Source organism: Atta cephalotes (assembly GCF_000143395.1).
Source record: "Atta cephalotes unplaced genomic scaffold scaffold00005, whole genome shotgun sequence".
Classification (NCBI taxonomy): Eukaryota; Metazoa; Arthropoda; class Insecta; order Hymenoptera; family Formicidae; genus Atta; species Atta cephalotes.
Window position 1 is genome coordinate 1711045 of NW_012130069.1, and position 19557 is coordinate 1730601.

The 19557-nt window shown below is 28.1% G+C and overlaps 2 protein-coding genes and 2 pseudogenes across 2 annotated transcripts in view; all 4 read left to right on the forward strand.

Moving 5' to 3' along the window:
* The window catches only part of LOC105626269 (CD151 antigen), a 2848-nt gene extending 1809 nt beyond the window's left edge, over positions 1-1039 (forward strand). Inside the window, exons 5-6 of the mRNA XM_012207573.1 lie at positions 591-731; positions 992-1039. Coding sequence (XP_012062963.1) covers positions 591-731; positions 992-1039 — 189 coding nt within the window. The remainder of the gene's footprint in view (positions 1-590; positions 732-991) is intronic.
* A 9225-nt stretch (positions 1040-10264) lies between these two features.
* On the forward strand, positions 10265-12122 carry LOC105626517 (annotated as a pseudogene).
* A 1946-nt stretch (positions 12123-14068) lies between these two features.
* Positions 14069-14863, forward strand: LOC105626270 (15-hydroxyprostaglandin dehydrogenase [NAD(+)]-like). Its single transcript, XM_012207574.1, has one exon. The coding sequence runs from the start codon at positions 14069-14071 to the stop codon at positions 14861-14863; it is 795 nt and encodes a 264-aa protein (XP_012062964.1).
* Positions 14864-18279: 3416 nt separating this feature from the next.
* Positions 18280-19051, forward strand: LOC105626271 (annotated as a pseudogene).
* The last annotated feature ends 506 nt before the right edge of the window (positions 19052-19557 follow it).

A 19557-nucleotide genomic window follows, 5' to 3' on the forward strand; every position in this document is an offset into this window, starting at 1 on the left:
ACACACACACACACACACACACACACACACACACACACACACACACACACACACACACACATATTGAATAGTTATTCATTACAGTCTATTAAATAATTATTACATTGTATTTGCAATTGCGTCATTCGATGAAATAGTTTGTCAGTCAATTACATTCGTACTTAATAACAGCAATTTGCATGCGCGTATCTTACATTATAACGTGTCATGTTTATAAAGCGTATCATAAATACATAAAAAACATATTTTCATTGCTTAATGTTTTTAATCGAAGTTAATTTGAAGATTCTAGTCTTTTTAAAAAATGGAATTTTCCTCAGTACATCTGGTGACAACTTTTCAAAAAAACACATTAAAGAAGACTCGAAATTGCAATTTGACGCGAATAATTATTCGCGTCTAACAATAAGTGATTCTTCACGCAATCCACCGATTTCGCTCGCTCGAGTATCGTCGATTTGGCCGCTATTACTTAATCGATTGAGTCTTCACCGCCCCAATCTACACCTCTCACACTTTCACTCCTCCGATCGGCTTTCTCGCGAGAGAGGAACTGCGTTTCTCATGGTCGTTTGATGGTCTGCTCGTAGCGATTCAACTGCAATCATAGCCCGGATTCGATAAATCCTTCCAATGCTTACGTAGAGGGTTGCATCAATGGAACACGAGTCTACATGCAACAACACGCAACCGTTGTGGGTGCTGCTGGTATTGCAGTCGCATGTCTTATGGTAAGAAAGCAGTTTTTACTTTGACATTTTTTACTTTGATCTTTTCTCCAATTAAAATTAAAACCTCAACGCTATAAAGCCTAAATATTTCTTTTACAATTGAATTAATTTTAAAATTTGTATAACATTTTCTTTTTTCTTTTTTAAAATCGTATGACTAGCATTCTTGAGCACATTGTATTCAAGCAAATACTTTCTTTCATTTCTTCTATCTCTCATTAATATTTAGTAATTATGTTTTAATTCTTGAAACATTGCAGTTTTTCGGAATGATATTCTCCTGCGCACTCTTTAAGATGATCGAATGACAACAGGACATCAATATAGTCTGAGGCTGTCTCAGATTTCGTAAAAGCGAACGAGGAAAATTTCGAAGAAATTTTCAGAAGATACAACTTTACCAATCAGTAAAATTACTTGTCGCCATAAACGAGATTGATTATACGTGATAATCAAAAACAAGAATCTACATCCGATTGTACAGATCTCGCTGACTTATTACACATTGTTATATCTATAATGTCAAATTTAAACTAATTTAAGTTGCCACTGTTCCTCTCAATATGTCTCGATATTACTTTACACTAAAACAATAATTAAATTTGACATTATATAGTTTCAAATTTAATCATTAAAAGTATAAAATAAGTATAATAAAAAGTATAAAATAACAATATATTGAGTAGAATCGAGTGCGTGGTAACTATTAGGTTTAAACTTGATATTACATAGAGTTTACAGTACATATATAGTATTATGCATCATGATTACCATTATTCTTTACAGTTTTATTTTAAGTTATATATTTAAGATATTTTCATTTAGATATATACATTTGAATATACATATATCACTAGTATGTTAGTGCATCATACATGTACTTTTCATACATGTACTGTGCCGTAATAAACATAATATGTATATAATATTGTGTATATAATATTATCTATATGATCCTTCCAATAATTATTCTATTAAATCAATTAAATAAAACGTAACAATTTATTTTCAACTATTAATTATAGAAAGTGAAAATGTAACAATTAATTTTGTATTTCATAATGGCCATTTATTTTTGTAGCTTGCATTAATTATGTTTTAATTATGTTTTTTTATTAAAAAAATAATTTTATATTATAATAGCATTAAATCTAAATAGAAATAATCTTAATTTAATAATATTATAATAATTTAACAATATTAATAAAATATTTGTTTTATCAGATACTTGTCTTATAGAAACAAGAAACATAAATAAATATAAATAAAGATTATTTCTCATTAGATTAATTCTGTCAACATATTATTTTTTTGTAAGATTTAAGGCTATATACAAAATATATAAGCATAGCATAACATTGCATAGCAACCTAGTACATAAGACTGTCTGAACCAATAAGTCTTCCATCGAAATAGAAAAAAGATTCTCTCTTATAAATCAGTATCTACTACGCTGTAGAAGCTCTCCAAAAGCCTTCGGGGGAGAGATTCCGTTTGATTACAAATCAATTGCCTATGGTATCATTATTTACATCATTTTTGTCGACAGTTCGTCGACACACAATGTTACACAACGAACCATGCTATTTTTAACATTAAACTACATGTTTTATATTGCGAATTGTTAGGATTATTTTAGTTTTACTATATTTAAAAATGTTTATTTTTTTTTATAAAATAGATAATTATAAGATGGTGAGAATTCACAAGGCCGACCACCGCGTTTTTCTTTCGTTTTAAATGAAAACGCATCAAAGCAGTATATTTTTATTGAGATTTTAGGTGAAGAGAGGGGCCATATTTTAAATAATTATTATTTTGAAGGTTATCGTAAAAAAGATGTAATCTACAACATACCATGGTTTATTGTTCACTATGTCAAAATGATAATTGTAAACCACCTAACCATTTCCAATCTCCTAAATGATGTAGTAAAATAATATAACAGAAAAAGTTGCTAACAGAATAATAAAATCAAATGTGTACACAAAACCATTGAAAAACATGATAGACACACAATGAAAAAAATGATAGATATAACAAAAATATTAAAAAATGCATAAAACTTACAAAAAAATTTACTTTGCAACCCAAAATTCTTAAAATGTGACATTATATGGCCGTCTTTGGCGCGATCTGCCAATCGACTGGGAGGAGGTTTAAATGCGAGTCACTGCATAATAGCAGCACAATCTGATAATGTCGCATTTATAAAATATCGCAATGGTTCATAGTGTATTACTGTTCGTTGTTGGATTATTTACGCTACTATATTCTCTACTTTAAAAACATAAATTCTTTTTTAAAACACAAATTTTTTGCTTTAAAACACGAATTCTTTGTTTTGAAACAAATTCTATGCTTTAAGATACAAATTTTCTGATATAATAACTTTTATCCTTTCGGACTAACATCAATAACTTGCTGATTAAGAATAAAAAACTATTATTAAATAACGAGCAATTTGATGTTACAAGTAGATATGTCATAAGACAATACACATAGACGAATTATTGGTGCATAAATATTTTGTAATTTGGTGCATAAATATTTTATATATTAAAGATGGTCTAATATAAGGCCGAAACGTTTATGTATTTAATTATGTGAATTAGATTACAATGTATTGTAATCAATCGCTAATGATATCTGGAGTTTGTGGTGTATACCTTTAATCTTTCCGTTTTTACAAATTTTCTGCTTTAAAGATACAAATTATTTTCTTACTTAACTTTAATTTTATATTTGTGTACAAAAGTGTTTGTAGACAATTGAGCTGTAGGCAATAATATATGTAGGCAAATGTAATTTCGTCTCTGAAAATTTTGTGCGCAAAAGTAAAAGTTTGTAAAAGGCAAACGACACTATAGGCAATCGATTTGTAGACAAAAGGAGCCATTCAAAGCCTTCTATCTTGTGGAGTCAACTGTCAACCATAGACTGAGACAAACTTTAGAGATCTGTTTTTTATAACGGAGCTATAAGTATCAGTATACACTTGTTGTTATCAGTATACTTAGAAAATGTAATAGATGTAATTTGAAGAGGAAAGCGAAATAGATTTTAATGCAGTCCAGCACAGCGATAAAAAATAGACGTAACATCCATATCAAATTAGAGATTGAGAAACTGAAATTAAATCTGACCAATTAAAATAAAATTTATTAAACTTGATAATGGCTTATTTTTCTTCTTATTAATTAAATTTAATCACTCTCTTCAGAATTGTAATTGTAAGATAATCAGGCCCAATGTAGAACCTCCTAAGCTTTGAAAATTTTTTGCTAAAATAAAAATTGGGTCAAGATTGAAAATTAATGATCATATTAGAAAGAGGGAATATTTCTGAACATTAAAAAAAGTATGAGTTCATATATTTATATAGATGCAATAGAGATTTAAAAGAAAGGTAGCATTTAAAATTACTTTAGCAAAATATGTACCCAATATGAACCGCATATATGTCTTCTCTTTTTTATATTTGTGATAAATGTCACACTTATGCATATGCTCGGACATGGCTCACCATATAAAGAGTTCCTCTTTTCTTTAATTATAAACAAAACGTTGTGACGAAAATATAGTGTAGTAAAGCATGAATATAGAACTACAATAACACGAATTACGAAAATTAATAACCGTTTTCATAATTATAGAAAACAATTACTTATTTATGGAATATTATATCATGACGTATCAATTTTTTCTGTTTTTACACAAACAAAATGAATAATATGATCTATGAATCGATACAATCGAATCATACGGATCACTTGTTCGAATTTTATCATCTGTTAAATTAATCATATAATCATATACAAATAGCGAGTGATCAATTTTGGAAAACGGCCCAAATTGGGCCCAATTATCTCATTATCATCTAACGCTTTCTCTTTCTCTTGTTTGTCCTCCTCTTAAAGATGCTATTTTTAAACCCATGTTAAATTATGATTATGTCTGATTATCGAAACGTAATAAGTTTGTGCAATATTTTACATGGCATTCGAGAAAATAGATAGTTGCTTAAAAATATAGAATAGACTGGGGAGCAAAGTGCCATTTTTGACATTTTTTGCTTTAAAACAAAGAATATTTAAGTCTCACAGATCGTGCTGCTATTTATCGAAATTAGAGAAACTAGATTTATCGAAACTTTGACTATACGAAGGGCATGCAACAAGTATACGCATATATCTTTGATTAAAAAGATATTATAAATTTTGCAGAGAAAGTCATTCGGTACTTCTTATTTCCCGTATACAGAAGTTCCATGTGGGCAAAAAGTAACAATTCTTCTATATCAAGTTTGAGATGATTCTAAGAAATCAAAATAGACATTTACTAAAGAGTTTTTTTTATTATAAAGCACCTATATTAAGTAAATTTTGGTTAAGAAACAAAATTACAATAAAAATAAAACAAAAGATACAATAAAAATGTCAATCTCATAACACAGATAGTAAAATTATTAGGATGATTTTTAGTAAAAAATGCAACTGAAATCTCTCGGTAATTATTCAGAATATGGCCTTCACCTCTGATTTCGATGAAATTAGACTCATTCGATGCGTTTTTGAGTCGCTATACTTCATTACTTTGACAGATTTCCTAATCTAGGTCAATTTTAACGCTTATAATATCTCAGTTCGCAACGCCGACCCAACGTTTTTTCCTACAGATTCTTTCGTTTCATGCAAAAACGCGTCGGAAGTGAAGGCCGCATTTTGAATAATTATCAATCTCTGTGTAAAAAAAACCATTAATGCTGATTCTATAATGAGTTAGTAGTAGGAAATCTTACAATTAGTTTTAATCGGTGAAGTTAATCAATCAGCATTAGTCATACAAGCTATTTGTCAATTTCACTGATCTAGGATTACTGATTTACTCATTGTAAAATTTAAGGACAAGAACAATCTTGGCACTTTTTACTCCAGTAATACAATAAACAAATAAACTTTGCTACATTGTTATTAAAAAAGTACAAAAAAAAGTATAATAAAAATAACTGTTTTAATAATCGCACTATTAAAACAATACAATAAGATTAACAAATACACATACTTAATCTAGTTGCAAAAATGATCTCTTTAGACCACAAAATAACTGCGATGTTAAATATTTTACTTTTGGCTTTCAAACGCACGGGCACGTCCGCGTAAGCTTCCTGCAAGTTATTAAGCAGTTATTAAGCAGCAACGAATTGTGTGGCGTGAGATTTCCACTCTTAGTTGACGAATGGTGGAATTTTCTAATGCGTTATCATTGAAAAACAAGGAATCGACCTTTTTCCCCGAGAACCTTTACTCCCTGGTCTATCCTACACTACTCAACAAAATTGAATGAAGATGTTTAAAAAAGCATTTTACAGAAATCTCTATTTTTCAGATCAGTACTTAAAAAATCTTATTAATATTTTATGAAATTATACAAACATAAATAAAGATACATCAGATCTCAAATTTTTTTTGAAATTTGCGAAGTTTTACGAAGCAAATTAATAATTACACACAAATGCGGTTTACGTCATTCGAAAAAATGAATCTTTATTTTTAATTTGTTTTTTTATGAAGTGTTTGTTTTTGTACAATTTTTTTTCTTCGAATTATTCAGCAAAAACGACTCTTTTTGCTTCTATGTTGAATAACTCGATGAAAAAAAATTGTACAAAGATCAATAGAAAAGCAAATTAAAGTTAAAGACTCTTTTAAAAGCTATAAATCTTATTGGTGCGCAATTTTTAATTCGTGCCGTAATATTTCGCAAATAAAAAATTTTGAGATTTAATGCATTTTCATTTATATTTGTGTAACTTTATAAAATATCAGTAAAAGACTATTTTCTAAAGTATCTGAACAGTAGAGATTTCAAGCTATAAAACGCTTTTTTAATATGCTTGATACAATGACTTTTTACGAAGTTATTCTATCTTGAAAGTTGCCTATCTTTGTACAGGGAAACATATCTTTTACGTGATCTTTTAATTTTAGTAATTTGAGTAATTATGTGTTTTCTTTAAACCATTGATTAATCTCATTATTCTATAAAGGTATTGCGATTATCAAAAAAATTTATAATAATTTATGAGGTATTTTATATTTGATGTCAAAATGTGCTAGAATAAAGTGTAAAGTATCTCATACTATTAATTTTTCGATAATTTAACTTTAATTTATATGCAGACAATTAGAAAATCATGTAATTATAAAGATTATATAATTCTTATTAAAAAAAAAATAAACGTGATCGCAAATCTTCAAAGTTGCTCCACAAAACAGTAAAAATAAATATCATCGTATATTATCTTTAATTTTAAATGAACGATAGATAACAAAAATGTTATACTTTGCTTAGTTTTAAAAATAATAATTTGTAACCTTTAGTAGGACACATTGAATACATACATATATTGAAAATTAAAAAAAATTGCAATTATAATTTATATTCTTAAATTTAATTTTGAAATTACAAAACAAGTATTTCTATAAATAAAATAGTGTCATTTTCTATCAATAAATTTAGTGATTAATCATCAACGATAATAGATGATAAAAAAACCAAAGAATTGCCGATAGTAGCTGGCACAAATACATTTCAAACACGTAACTTATACATAATCTTAAATTTTTTGGATCGTAACAGTTATATCAAAAGTGAATTTGCGGAGAATATTCTCAAAGGATCTCGCACCAACCTTATGGATATTTTGGCTCCCGATGAAATTGTCTGAAAATTTAATATGTCATCCTCCTTACTCCTGAACAAATTGCCTATCTTTGTATAGGGAAACATACGTGATCTTTTAATTTTATTGAGTAATGATGTGTTTTCTTTAAACCATTGATTTATCTCACTATTCTATAAAGGTAATGAAATGCAATTATCAAAAAATTTATAATATCGATAGGCACAAAGTCCAAAAATGCCTAGAGACCGAATTATGGAGCGCTTAAGTATGAGAATGCGTCTATTCGCTCGATGATAATCGAGCATCGGTAAGATTGTAACGTATTTACATGTATATATGAAACCAGGAATCAATTCAGCCAACTAAGGTAAAACTGATGTCTGTGAAGTTAGCATCGCCATTTTGGAAAATAAAAAATCAAAATTATGCTAGATTGTGCCAGGCTTGTTCTGCCATTGTGTTGTAAATACTTTGATATCTCAAAAAATGAAGCAAAAATTGAAAAAAATTATTTTTAAGGTCCAATACTGCCATTTTGTTAAAACAAAAAATCAAAGTTATGCTAGATTGTGCTAGGTTTGTGCTAACTTATTACGCAAACCGTAGTTCAATTGACGTAATTAGTTTATTAAAAAATCGCAAATTAAGAACTCAAACGATGGATGTTCCAAGCAGATACTGTATATGTTGCAACTTCTAGGCGGTTAGGCCCCAAGCGGGTAGGATATGACATTTAATTTTTTTCGGGACTTCGAACCAATATACTACTGTCTATACATCCCACTGTCTAGAATGATATATTCAATCTATCCGTGATTATGGAGTGTTGTGTGGTATTCCGATTTATGTGGTTCTGCTCATTTATTCTTATTATTAAGGTTCTGTTCGTTTGTAGAATGCGTCGCAGTCTTTACAATTGATTTTGTAGATATGTTAGAATGTAAATTTAAAGGCAGTGTCTTTGAATACTTTGATGAAACGTCTTATTTTATTCATCAGAATAGTCTATCCGAAATATTCTTCTATTCTGTGGAAATATTCTTAATAAGCTTAATCTTTCCTGAAATAATACTTAGAAATGGAATGGTGAAATACTTCAATTTGACTGTATTGTTTTTATTCTTATGATTGGTGACAATTTTTTAAAACTTTTAATAAAACTGTTGGAATTTGTTATGTATTGATGTCAAAAATTATTTTTAAGAAATATCCATTGCTAAATAATATTTTTATGATATCGAAATTCTTTATCGAAATTCTCGGATCTAATAACAATAGTACTTTGTCAACCAGACTCAAAATTACATCTAATTTCTGATAGTGGAAATAATGAAAAAGATAATTTAGATAATGAGAAGTTTGTACTACAAATCGTAAATAAGTTATTTTCATTGATTTATGTGATATCTAGAAAATTTAAAGATTTGTCACCTTCTCCCAGTGTGAATTTGAGTCTGGAATACAATTCTTATAATTTTATTGATACATATTACAGACTATATATATATATATTCTTGTAAATGCAAAGCATGTGTAATTTACATCTTTTTCCATTATTGCTTAGTGATGAAAATGTATTTTGTATTTGTTATGTCTCATTCATAGAATGGTACATGTAAATTAATTGGATTAAATCTGTAGACATTGGTAATGTCTCGGTATTAAGCTACGCGCAACATTGCTGTGGCTACTTTATGCGAGCCGGCGAGTTGCCAGGGATTATTGAATCTCAATAAGGGCTGAACTGATCAGGTTCTAATGCCCGTATTTATAGTCAGATCTTGTAAGGCTTCCTTAAATATAAGGTCTGACTATAAATACGGGCATAAATGTGCTCAATCAATTGCATCCGATCTAAATATATAATGAAAGTATTTTTATTTTTTCTCTACGTGCCCTACGAGCCGAGATATTGCGACGCAAAATTCTGAAACTTTTATATTAGGTGGAAAAAAGTTCGTAGCGTTTTTCCCATTAGATGGTATTAAAAAAACGCCACAAACTTTTTCCCACATCTAATTAAGATTAAGAAACATCGCGTCGCTGGCTACGGAGTGGGGATTTGTCTTTTTGAAATTTTTGGCACAAGAGGCAAATGTGGCGCTGATAATGCATGGTCACATCACACATGTCTGTTTTCTGTGGCTGATGATAAATAATGTATACTTTTGAAGTTAAAGTGAGATAGTTTAGGTTAGGAAATCCGTTACATTGATGGCATAGAGGAATGTGTAAGTGATTTTCTGCTTCTGCAATTACACAAATTAGACTTATTCGACACGTTTTTGCACGAAATAAACGAATCTGACAAAAAAATGTATCGTTTTACCCCGTGGACCGACATTAATTATTAAAGTTGTTGATGATATTCAAGTTAGGAAATCTGTCACATCGGTGGCATAGAAGGACATGAGAACATAATTGAAGCTAGAGTAAGTATTTTCTTCTTCAATTACACAAATTTTTTGCTTTAAGAATACATTCTATGCTCTAAGAATACAAATTATTTTCTATATAATTTTTATTTTTACAGCAGAGTATTTATCTTGGTTAAATATTTGTCTGTAAATATTTGTAGAAAATTTGTTTAACTCTTTATGCCATCGATACAACAGATTTCCTAATCTGAATATCTGTCAACTTTAACAATTAATAACTCGGTTCGCGGGGCACATTTTTTGCCATTTGTTCATGTAGTGCAAAAACGCGTCGAATAAGTCTAATTTTATCAACCTCGAGAAGATGAGGAAGTTAAATTCAACAATTATCGAATGTTGATGTCTTGCATAAACCTAATTGTTTAGTGCGTTATAATTTGACCTTGTACATTATTATGTAACTTGTAATGTATTTCCAGGATTTATTAACACGTTTTTGGCGTCACAATTCAACTGTGAGACAAGATGCTTTGAAACAATTAAAAGACATCTTGTTATAAAATCCTCTAAAATCTTTACATTGACAATTGAATTCTCTGTTACATGGTATCACAGCTTTAACTCTTGATAAAGAGAAAGAAATACGCACAAATTCATTTCATGCACTTAATTTTATTCTTAGCGTTATTTCAAATGAACAGTTGACATTTTTGCGTGAAATTATATAATATCATATCTGAACTGTGCAATGAAACATATTGATGTGTGAGAGAAGATTCTCTACTTTTCTTAGATGTGCTTACATTACAAAATTGTAATAGTGCATTGGTGGAAGATAGTCATAAAATATTACCTAATTTTTTGGGTATGATATGCAGATTACATAATGAAGGTAGCCCTGTGGCACATTTAATGACAATGTTACATTCCAAAAGTACTAATGTAAAATGGAAAATTAAAGTTCTGGAACATTTAGCTAATTTATTTACCTCGATTATTTGTTAACTACAGAAAACTTTGTATAGGTACACGATCGATTATGCCTCCGTTTGTGAAAATGAAAAAATATATTCCAGTTTATAGCGATAGTGTGACTCAATTTTGTGAAATTAATCTTGATGAAGATGTGATCTTGATAAATAATCGTGAGAAAGAAACTTTGTCTATAGAAGAATTTGTAAAATATATAAATTTATTGCCACTAATGTCTGATATTTGGCTCGAAATATGTCCAGATGAAAAAGTTGAGAGTTACACAGAGATTACAATTTTGAGCAAATTGTAATTATGCAATCGATTGTGGAATACATTGATATGTTGGATCAGAATGATTATAGCGTCAAACGTATGAAGCGTTGATTTAAAGATATGTTTCATGATGCATATATGAAAAATTTCCTATCGAGGTTTTCTTATGGAGTAATAAAATAAAACCTCTTATTAATGAATCCAGAAAACATCAAAAAGATTTTTCTCAAATGGAATTTACGGAAGGATGTTTGGAACAAAATTTGGGACTGTCAAATTCACATATGGTTTACATCTCTGTTTAACTGCAACGAACAATTTCCCAAGTCTGTTAGGAGCATATCCATTCTGAAGTATTTAAATGGTAAATTATTATTATGTAAACAAGTAATATTATTATTTAATTATTATTACGTATGACGCCTTTTTACGAAACTTTTTTCATTTTCAGGTATTATTAAAGATAGGTGCGATTCGTCGACTTTACCTCAATTAAATTACTAAAAACTTTATTTTTGAAAGCTGGTGCAGTTTGATATAGCAATTGTATTAATTTGAATCATATTTTAAGACTGATTATTGAAGCATCTTCTCGTTTGCCTAAGAAAGAATTGCAATCATTACATACATCATTGCATACATTTAATTATTGGTTGAACAGCAATAAATGAGTTGTAATTGGTTATAGGTAATTGTTTTAAATAAAATTGTTTTAAATAAAAAGTAAAAATTATAAACGGTAGATAATTTAAGTTTTGTAGAACATTCATTTAAGAATATGTGAGATAACGTATAATTAACTTAGTAGACAATCATTAATTATTACTTGTTTCGTTTGACAGAGAAAAAATATTTGAAAGCTTTGTTACGATCTTACCAAGCCTACTCCTGAAATCGAGCATAGATGATGTCATAATTCATATGATCAAACGTTTTACAATCAAAACGTTTTAAGGAATAGATCCGAGAAGAATTGATAGAAACATGAGTCTATTATCGGTAAGTTATATGTCTTTGAATGAATTGTGATATAATTTCATTTAAGAGGAATTTAAACCATCATTTGGATTGGAATAGAAAGATCTTTCAATAAGATATACGTATATTTAGGTTTCATAAAAATTAAAGATAGTACGATTTGGATTAAATAAATAATAATAAAAATAGTATCATTTGAATTTTACTTTTGATTTTGATAGTAGAATTTAATGGCTTGGTACCACAGTTGTTGATATCAATTCTTTTATACAAATGATACATATCAATAAATTAATATTCGTTATTTATTTAATTTGGTATAAAGAAATGGAATTTAAGTTTGCGCGAGTTCTTGATATCAAATTTTTTAAAGGAACGGTACATATCATTAAAATTAATATTATTTATATAATCTAATATCCGAATTACATGGAATTTAACTTAACGGCGCCACTTTTGTTGATATCAAATTTTTTGTGAATGATATATATATATCATTAGAGTTAAGTAAACAACAAGAGATAATACCATTTATGTTTTACTTTTTAATTTGATAGAACTTAACTTGATTAATTAAGATTGTAGCATTTGGGTTTTAATTTTTTTTCATTAGATACATTCACTTGTTTCGAAGAGTAATAATTTTTGACAGAGAATTAAAGTTGCCATTACTTGGATTGGAATAAAAGACTTTCAATATGTCTTTTTAAATCCAACAAGTCGCTTTTCATAGGTACATAATGGTCGCGTTCAGCAGATTCAACTGTTACGGAGTAGATCCGTGAGCGTAGATTTCGCTGTTATTGGATGACTAAAAGAATACACCAATAGTGTAGCTCCGCAACAGTTGAGTTTGCTGAACGTGACCAACTTTCAACAATTAATGGAATTTGCTTCTGATATAATTATAATCAAAATTAAATAATTGAGAATTAAATTTTACACTATATTAGAATAATAAATTAAATTTCTCTTGTCTCATTCCCCGCCGGACTTGCGATCTAATCATATTCTGTATGGGCACCAATAATTCATGCTCTGCCCTGCAGGAGGAAACCCAACTTATTGAGTATATTATACTGGATTTAATTTACATAATTATGTTATGTGCTAAATATATTAGAAAGACATATAACAAAATTATATTTATCTTGTTTACTCAAGTTTACTCAAGACATATAACAAAATTATATTATCTTGTTTAATCAAATGTCATAAAGCTATCTTTTGTTATAAAACAGAGACATACATATAATGACAAAGAATTATATAACAGTGTCAAGTCATGCTGAGATGTAGTTGCATATTGCACAATACAACATTTTTTTAATAATAATTAAGTTTTCTTTACACCAACTGATTTATTTCGTTAAAACATTTCTAAAAAAGTATCAAGGTGCGATTATCAAAAAATTAATAGTTTATTAATAATTAATAGTTTATTAAAAATTAATAGTTTTTTGAGACATTTTATATTAAATTTCAAAATGTAGAATAAAGAGCAAAATATCTAGTAATATTAATTTTTCGACTATTTTATTTTAATATTTTTATATACAGAATAACTAGAGAAATCACAATGTAAAGAAATTATAATTCTAATTTAAAAAAGCAAATGTAACCTATTAATCTTCGAAGCTACAAAATAGGAAACAAAAAAACAAACATCATCGTATATAATGTTATTTTTAATATTAAAATAACAAAAATAAAATGTTATACTTTGCTTAGTTTTAAAAATAATAATTTGTAACACACTCTATGTACATATATTTGAATTTTAAAAAATTATAATTTATCTTCTCATATTTATGTTTAAAATCACAGGAAAAGTGTTTCTGTAAATAAAAAATTTTTCCTATCAACAGATGATTTATCACAAGCAATAAAACGCTAGTCATCAACAATTATAAATAAGCGATAAAGAAAGATATTAAACCAGAAGCAGAATTTCTGTACAGAGACAATATTCAATCGCGATTCATTAAAGAATCTTACACAAGAAAGTTAGTACGGTTCATCAAAGATTTCAAGAGAACAACATAATGTATGACGTAAAGAATAAAACTGTAATGATCACTGGAGCAGCTGCAGGATTAGGCTACAAATATGCCGAAATACTGCTTCGCAATGGTGCAAAAAGTATTGCTGTGGTCGATCTGCCAACATCAAACGGCCAGAATGCTGTAGCTACTTTGGAGAACGAATTTGGAAAAAGCCGTGCCATCTTCATTGCCTGCGACGTCACGAAAGCTGATGATTTTGAGAAGACATTCAGGAAGATCGTTGACACGTTTAAAGGACTTGATATTCTTATCAACAACGCTGGTATATTTAACGATAATTATTGGGAGAAAACGATCGATCTCAATGTCAAGGCAGTAATTCGCGGCTCCATGTTGGCATTTGACTATATGGGAAAGCATAAAGGCGGCAAGGGTGGTTTAATCGTAAACATTGCATCCATAGCTGGATTGGACCCGATTTCTGTTATGCCAATGTATTGCGCTTCGAAATACGCTGTTCTAGGATTCAGTCAGTCTCTAGCAAATATGTATAACAAGACTGGAGTGCGAGTTGTTATCATGTGCCCGGGTACTACAACAACATCATTGATAGAAAATTTCAGAGATAGAATCTATGATTCCATTCGCGCTGTGCTAGATAGTGATATCCCTGATTTGGAAAAAATTTCGAAACAAACAACTGACCATGTGGCATCTGCGATGTTAGATCTCATTCGGAAGGGTAAAAATGGAGCAGCTTGGGTCGTCAAACATGGTGAACCACCAAACGCCGTGCACTTTCCTCCTTCTTCCGAACGACTTCTGTCTGTTTAAATTAGAATTTGATAACTGTTTTTATTTTGTTTTGATCAATTTACAATGACTACCAAATCAATTATGTATATGCAATTATATAAAATAATGTCAATTTTAAAATAAACAATATAATATTATAAATTTATTAATCGTATCTATACATAAAATGAATAAAATTATATTGTTAATAATATTATATTGTTTATTTCATATGTAATAATTAATATTAATAAAATAGATACATTCGTATTATCATAAGCTTAAGATATTATAAGAGCTTAAGATATTATAATCATATATAATTTTATATAAATTTATTATTAATAATATTAACCTTAGAAATAGAGATTTAGAAATAACTTAATGAATTCAAATAAGAAATTTTTGCAAAATTACTGTTTTTCATCAATTAAATCATCAATTAAATTATATGTAAGTTATTAAATAATTTTAGTAATACTTTTAACCTTTACAATTAAATTTCTCTTTAAATAATCCGCTTCAAAGAATGATATATTCTATAATTTCTTCCTTACAATTACAAAATATTAATTTTAAAAATAAAATCTGGCTTTAATAGTACAAGATAAATTCTAAAAGTTTCTGAAGAAATAATTTTTAATTATAGCTCAGTGCGGAATATCCATTCCAATAAATATTTGCTTATAGATTATTGATCAAAAAAATATTAATGATTCGCACCGACTGATAGTCTTTAATTGTTTATGAAGTGTGATTGCATTTCGGTATACTTAACGCCAATACTTTCGTGCTCAATTGTCAGTGAACGAATTTAAACGAACGAATTGTAACATAGTGACCTTAATATGACGAGTGCGAAACTTTGTTTTTGTCAACTGTTACGAAATGTAAATGAAATATATGCGAATATTATGTATTCCACGTAACAGACCTAACACTGTATCAGACTAGAGATTTTGAAATTGAGATTGAATTTTATTAAAATGAAATTACAATCAAAATGAACTTAATATACATATAATGGATTTCTTTCTTCTAATTGGTTAAATTCAACCACCTCCGGAATTGTAATTGTTCCTTCTCGTCTTTCTGTTTTTCTTTTTTTTCTCTTTCTCAAAGATGCTATTCTTGCATGTTAAATTTTTATTGCGTCTAATCGAAATGTGGCAGCAAACGTGGCACTTCCGGGGAAATACATTGTTGATAAAAAAAATTATTTATTAATTATTAAGCATTAAGGATCCAGCTTCGATCATTATAAGTTTTTATTTCGTATTTCCTATTGATTGTATTTTTCTATGTACGATTCAATAAAATTCTTATTGTTCTTATTGTTCATAAAAATAATTTAGTCGCATATTGTAAAATGCATAATTTTTTAAAATAAATACTTATGTTTTCTTTATACCAATTGACTTTCATTATTATTCTATAAAAGGTATTAAGATGCTATTATAAAAAATTGATAGTTTATGTGATATTTTATCAATAAAGGAATATAAAACCAATGAAAGAGCCGATACATTATTAACATCTTACTTATTAATCCTTCAAAGCCTTATCCTTTAAAGATTTTTAAAAGTATTAAAAAAGACTACACACTAAATTCGAATAATTTAATAAAAATATACACCGAAAGAATACTGCCAACAATTTAATTATATATTTTGTTGTTCCCTACGTGCTTTCAATAGCAAAGAAATTCAAAAGATTTTTCAAAAATAACAGAGATGCGATTGATTTACAGGAATTTTAATAATAATAAATTAAATATCTTTATAAGAATACAAAAGGATAAATTATCGTACACTATTACATTCTAATGTGGTCTATAAAATTAATTGTCAAAATTGTGATGCATCCTATGTGAATCAGACGAAACGATTATTAAAGACACGTATTAATAAACATCGAAGTCACATAAATAGGAACACAACATTCTGTAATCACAGAGATAAAATCGAGCACAATCACGATTTTGATTGGAAAGACATCAGTATTTTAGACGAAGTATAAGAGTTTAAAGACTAATTTCGAAAGCGATCCACATAAAAAAACAAATGGACTTATCTGCAAAATGACGGAATTGTTACATCCATTATATAATGATTTAATTTAGAAGAAATGTATGTGTTCTCGTTTTATAAATTATAAATTTATATCGTAAATTTATATCAATTTTTATGTTGATATTTATTCGGTTTCCATGTTTTAGAAGTTATAAACTGTATCGTCGAGTTTTTTTTTACAATAATATTTATTCTGTTTAACTTTTATACTTATAAACATTGCGAATGAGAAACATCCTCTCACATTTTTCAAGCATAGTTATATAATCACATCGCGTTATAACGGATCATCGTTATGCTAAGTACAATATAAGTTTTATCTAACTGATCAATCAATTTCAATACATTGACTACGAATAACAATTCAAAAATTTCACATATTAACTCGATTTTAGTTAATGATTGAATTCTTGTTTGTTTTTACAGTTAAGTACAACAGATGATAATAAAGTTCTTAATTTTAGACAACAACCTAACGATAATTCATTGACAGCATTCGCCTATTGTTTTATACCATATCAATTTGACTCCAATAATTTTATTGTGAATTGAAGAGGACCTAATCTTATGGTCGAAACGTCTGTAATTGGTAATTGACATATATATTATGTTTGATTACACACGTACAACTATTATCGAATTTCATTGGCTTTATACTCATTTATTGATTTAATCTTTGGAGCCTTTTTCAATTATATTGAAATATTTGATGTCAAAATGTGCCAGAATATATAAGTGTAAAATATCTTGTAATGTTAATATTTCGATAGTAGATAATAGTTTTACTTTAATACTTTTATATGCAGGATAACTAGAGAAATTATATTTAAAAAATTGTATAATTCTAATTAATTAAAACAAAGATAATCTGATAACCTTCGAAGCTACTCCATAAAAAGCAAACAAAAAACAAACATTATGAAATGAAATTATCTCCAATATCAAATGTTAATAAAACGTTAATAAAAATGTTAATAAAAACGTTATATTTTGCTTAGATTTAAAAATAATTTGTAAACAATAATAAGATTGAAAATATAATTTATAATACATTTAATATTATAGACTCTATATACATATATTTAAATTTTAAAAGATTGTAATTATAATTTATTTTTTCAAATTTATTTTTACGGTTATGAGATAAGTATTTTTGTAAATAAAAGAAAACGTTATTTTTCATAAACAAGTTTAGTGATTATCATCAGTGATAATAGGCGCTACAAATAGCGATAATCATTGAGAATAATAGACGATAAAAAAACAAGCGATAAGAAAACATATTAAATCAAGAGCGCTTTCTGTATAAAGATAATATTTATTGCGATTCGCTAAAGAATTATACATCAATAAACGCTAAAGTACACGTTTCGTCAAAGACTTCAACAAATCAACATAATGTATGACGTAAAGAATAAAACTGTAATGATCACTGGAGCAGTAGCAGGATTAGGCTACAAGTATGCCGAAATATTGCTTCGTAATGATGTAAAAAGTATTGCTGTGGTCGACCTGCCAACATCAAACGGACAGAATGCGATAGCTACTTTGGAAAAGGCCATCTTCATTGCATGCGACGTAACAAAAGCTAACGATTTTGAGAAAATATTCAAGAAGATCATTGACACATTTAAAGAGCTTGACATTCTTATTGGCATATTTAACGATATTTATTGGGAGAAAATGATCGATATTAATGTAAAGGCAGTAATTCACGGTTCTATGTTAGCATTCGACTATATGGGGAAGCATAAAGGCGGCAAAGGTGGTTTAATCGTGAACATTGCATCTCTGATTGGATTGGAACCAAATCCTTATTTTGCAATATATATTGCGCTTCGAAATACACTGTTGTAAGATTCAATCGATCTCTGGCAAATATGTTTAACAAGACTGAAGTGCGAGTTGTTATCATGTGCCCGGGCATTACAGTAATAGCAATGCTAAAAGATTTCAGGGATAGAATCAATGATTCCATTCGCGCTGTGCTAGATATCCCTGCTTTGGAAAAAATTTCGAAACAAACAATTGACCATCTGCGATGTTAGATCTCATTCAGAAGGGTAAAAACGGAGCGGCTTGGATCGTCAAAGATAATGAATCACCATGCATCATGGATTTTCCCCCTTATTTCGAATGATTTTTATCTATCTAAATTGATATTTAATAACTTGTCCTATTTTTGTTTTGATCAATTTATGTGACGATTATTAAATCAATCATGGTATATGCAATTATGTAATATTATATCAATTTTATAATAAACAATGTATTATTACAATTTTGTTGATCATATCTATTAATTAATATTAATAAAGTCTTCGCACTTATTATTTTCATGTTTAAAATGTTTAAATGTATCATATGTACCTCACATATTCCCTAATTATAAAAAGAAATTACAGAATATGTCATTCGTTCAAAAATTATTTAAAAGATTAAACGGACCAAAATTATTTAATATCTTACTTATAATTTAATTGTTGACTTAATTGATGATCGAGCTATAATTTTGGAAAAATTTCTTTAATCATTCAAGTTATTTTTATATCTGTATTTCTAGGATATTAATAATAATTTTATATAAAATTATTATTTATAGCTCGATCATTAGTTAAGTCAACAATTAAATTATAAATAAGATATTAAATAATTTTGGTC

Coding starts and splice junctions, on each gene's coding strand:
- LOC105626270 (XM_012207574.1), top strand. CDS start 14,069: ATGTATGACGTAAAGAATAAAACTGTAATGATCACTGGAGCAGCTGCA.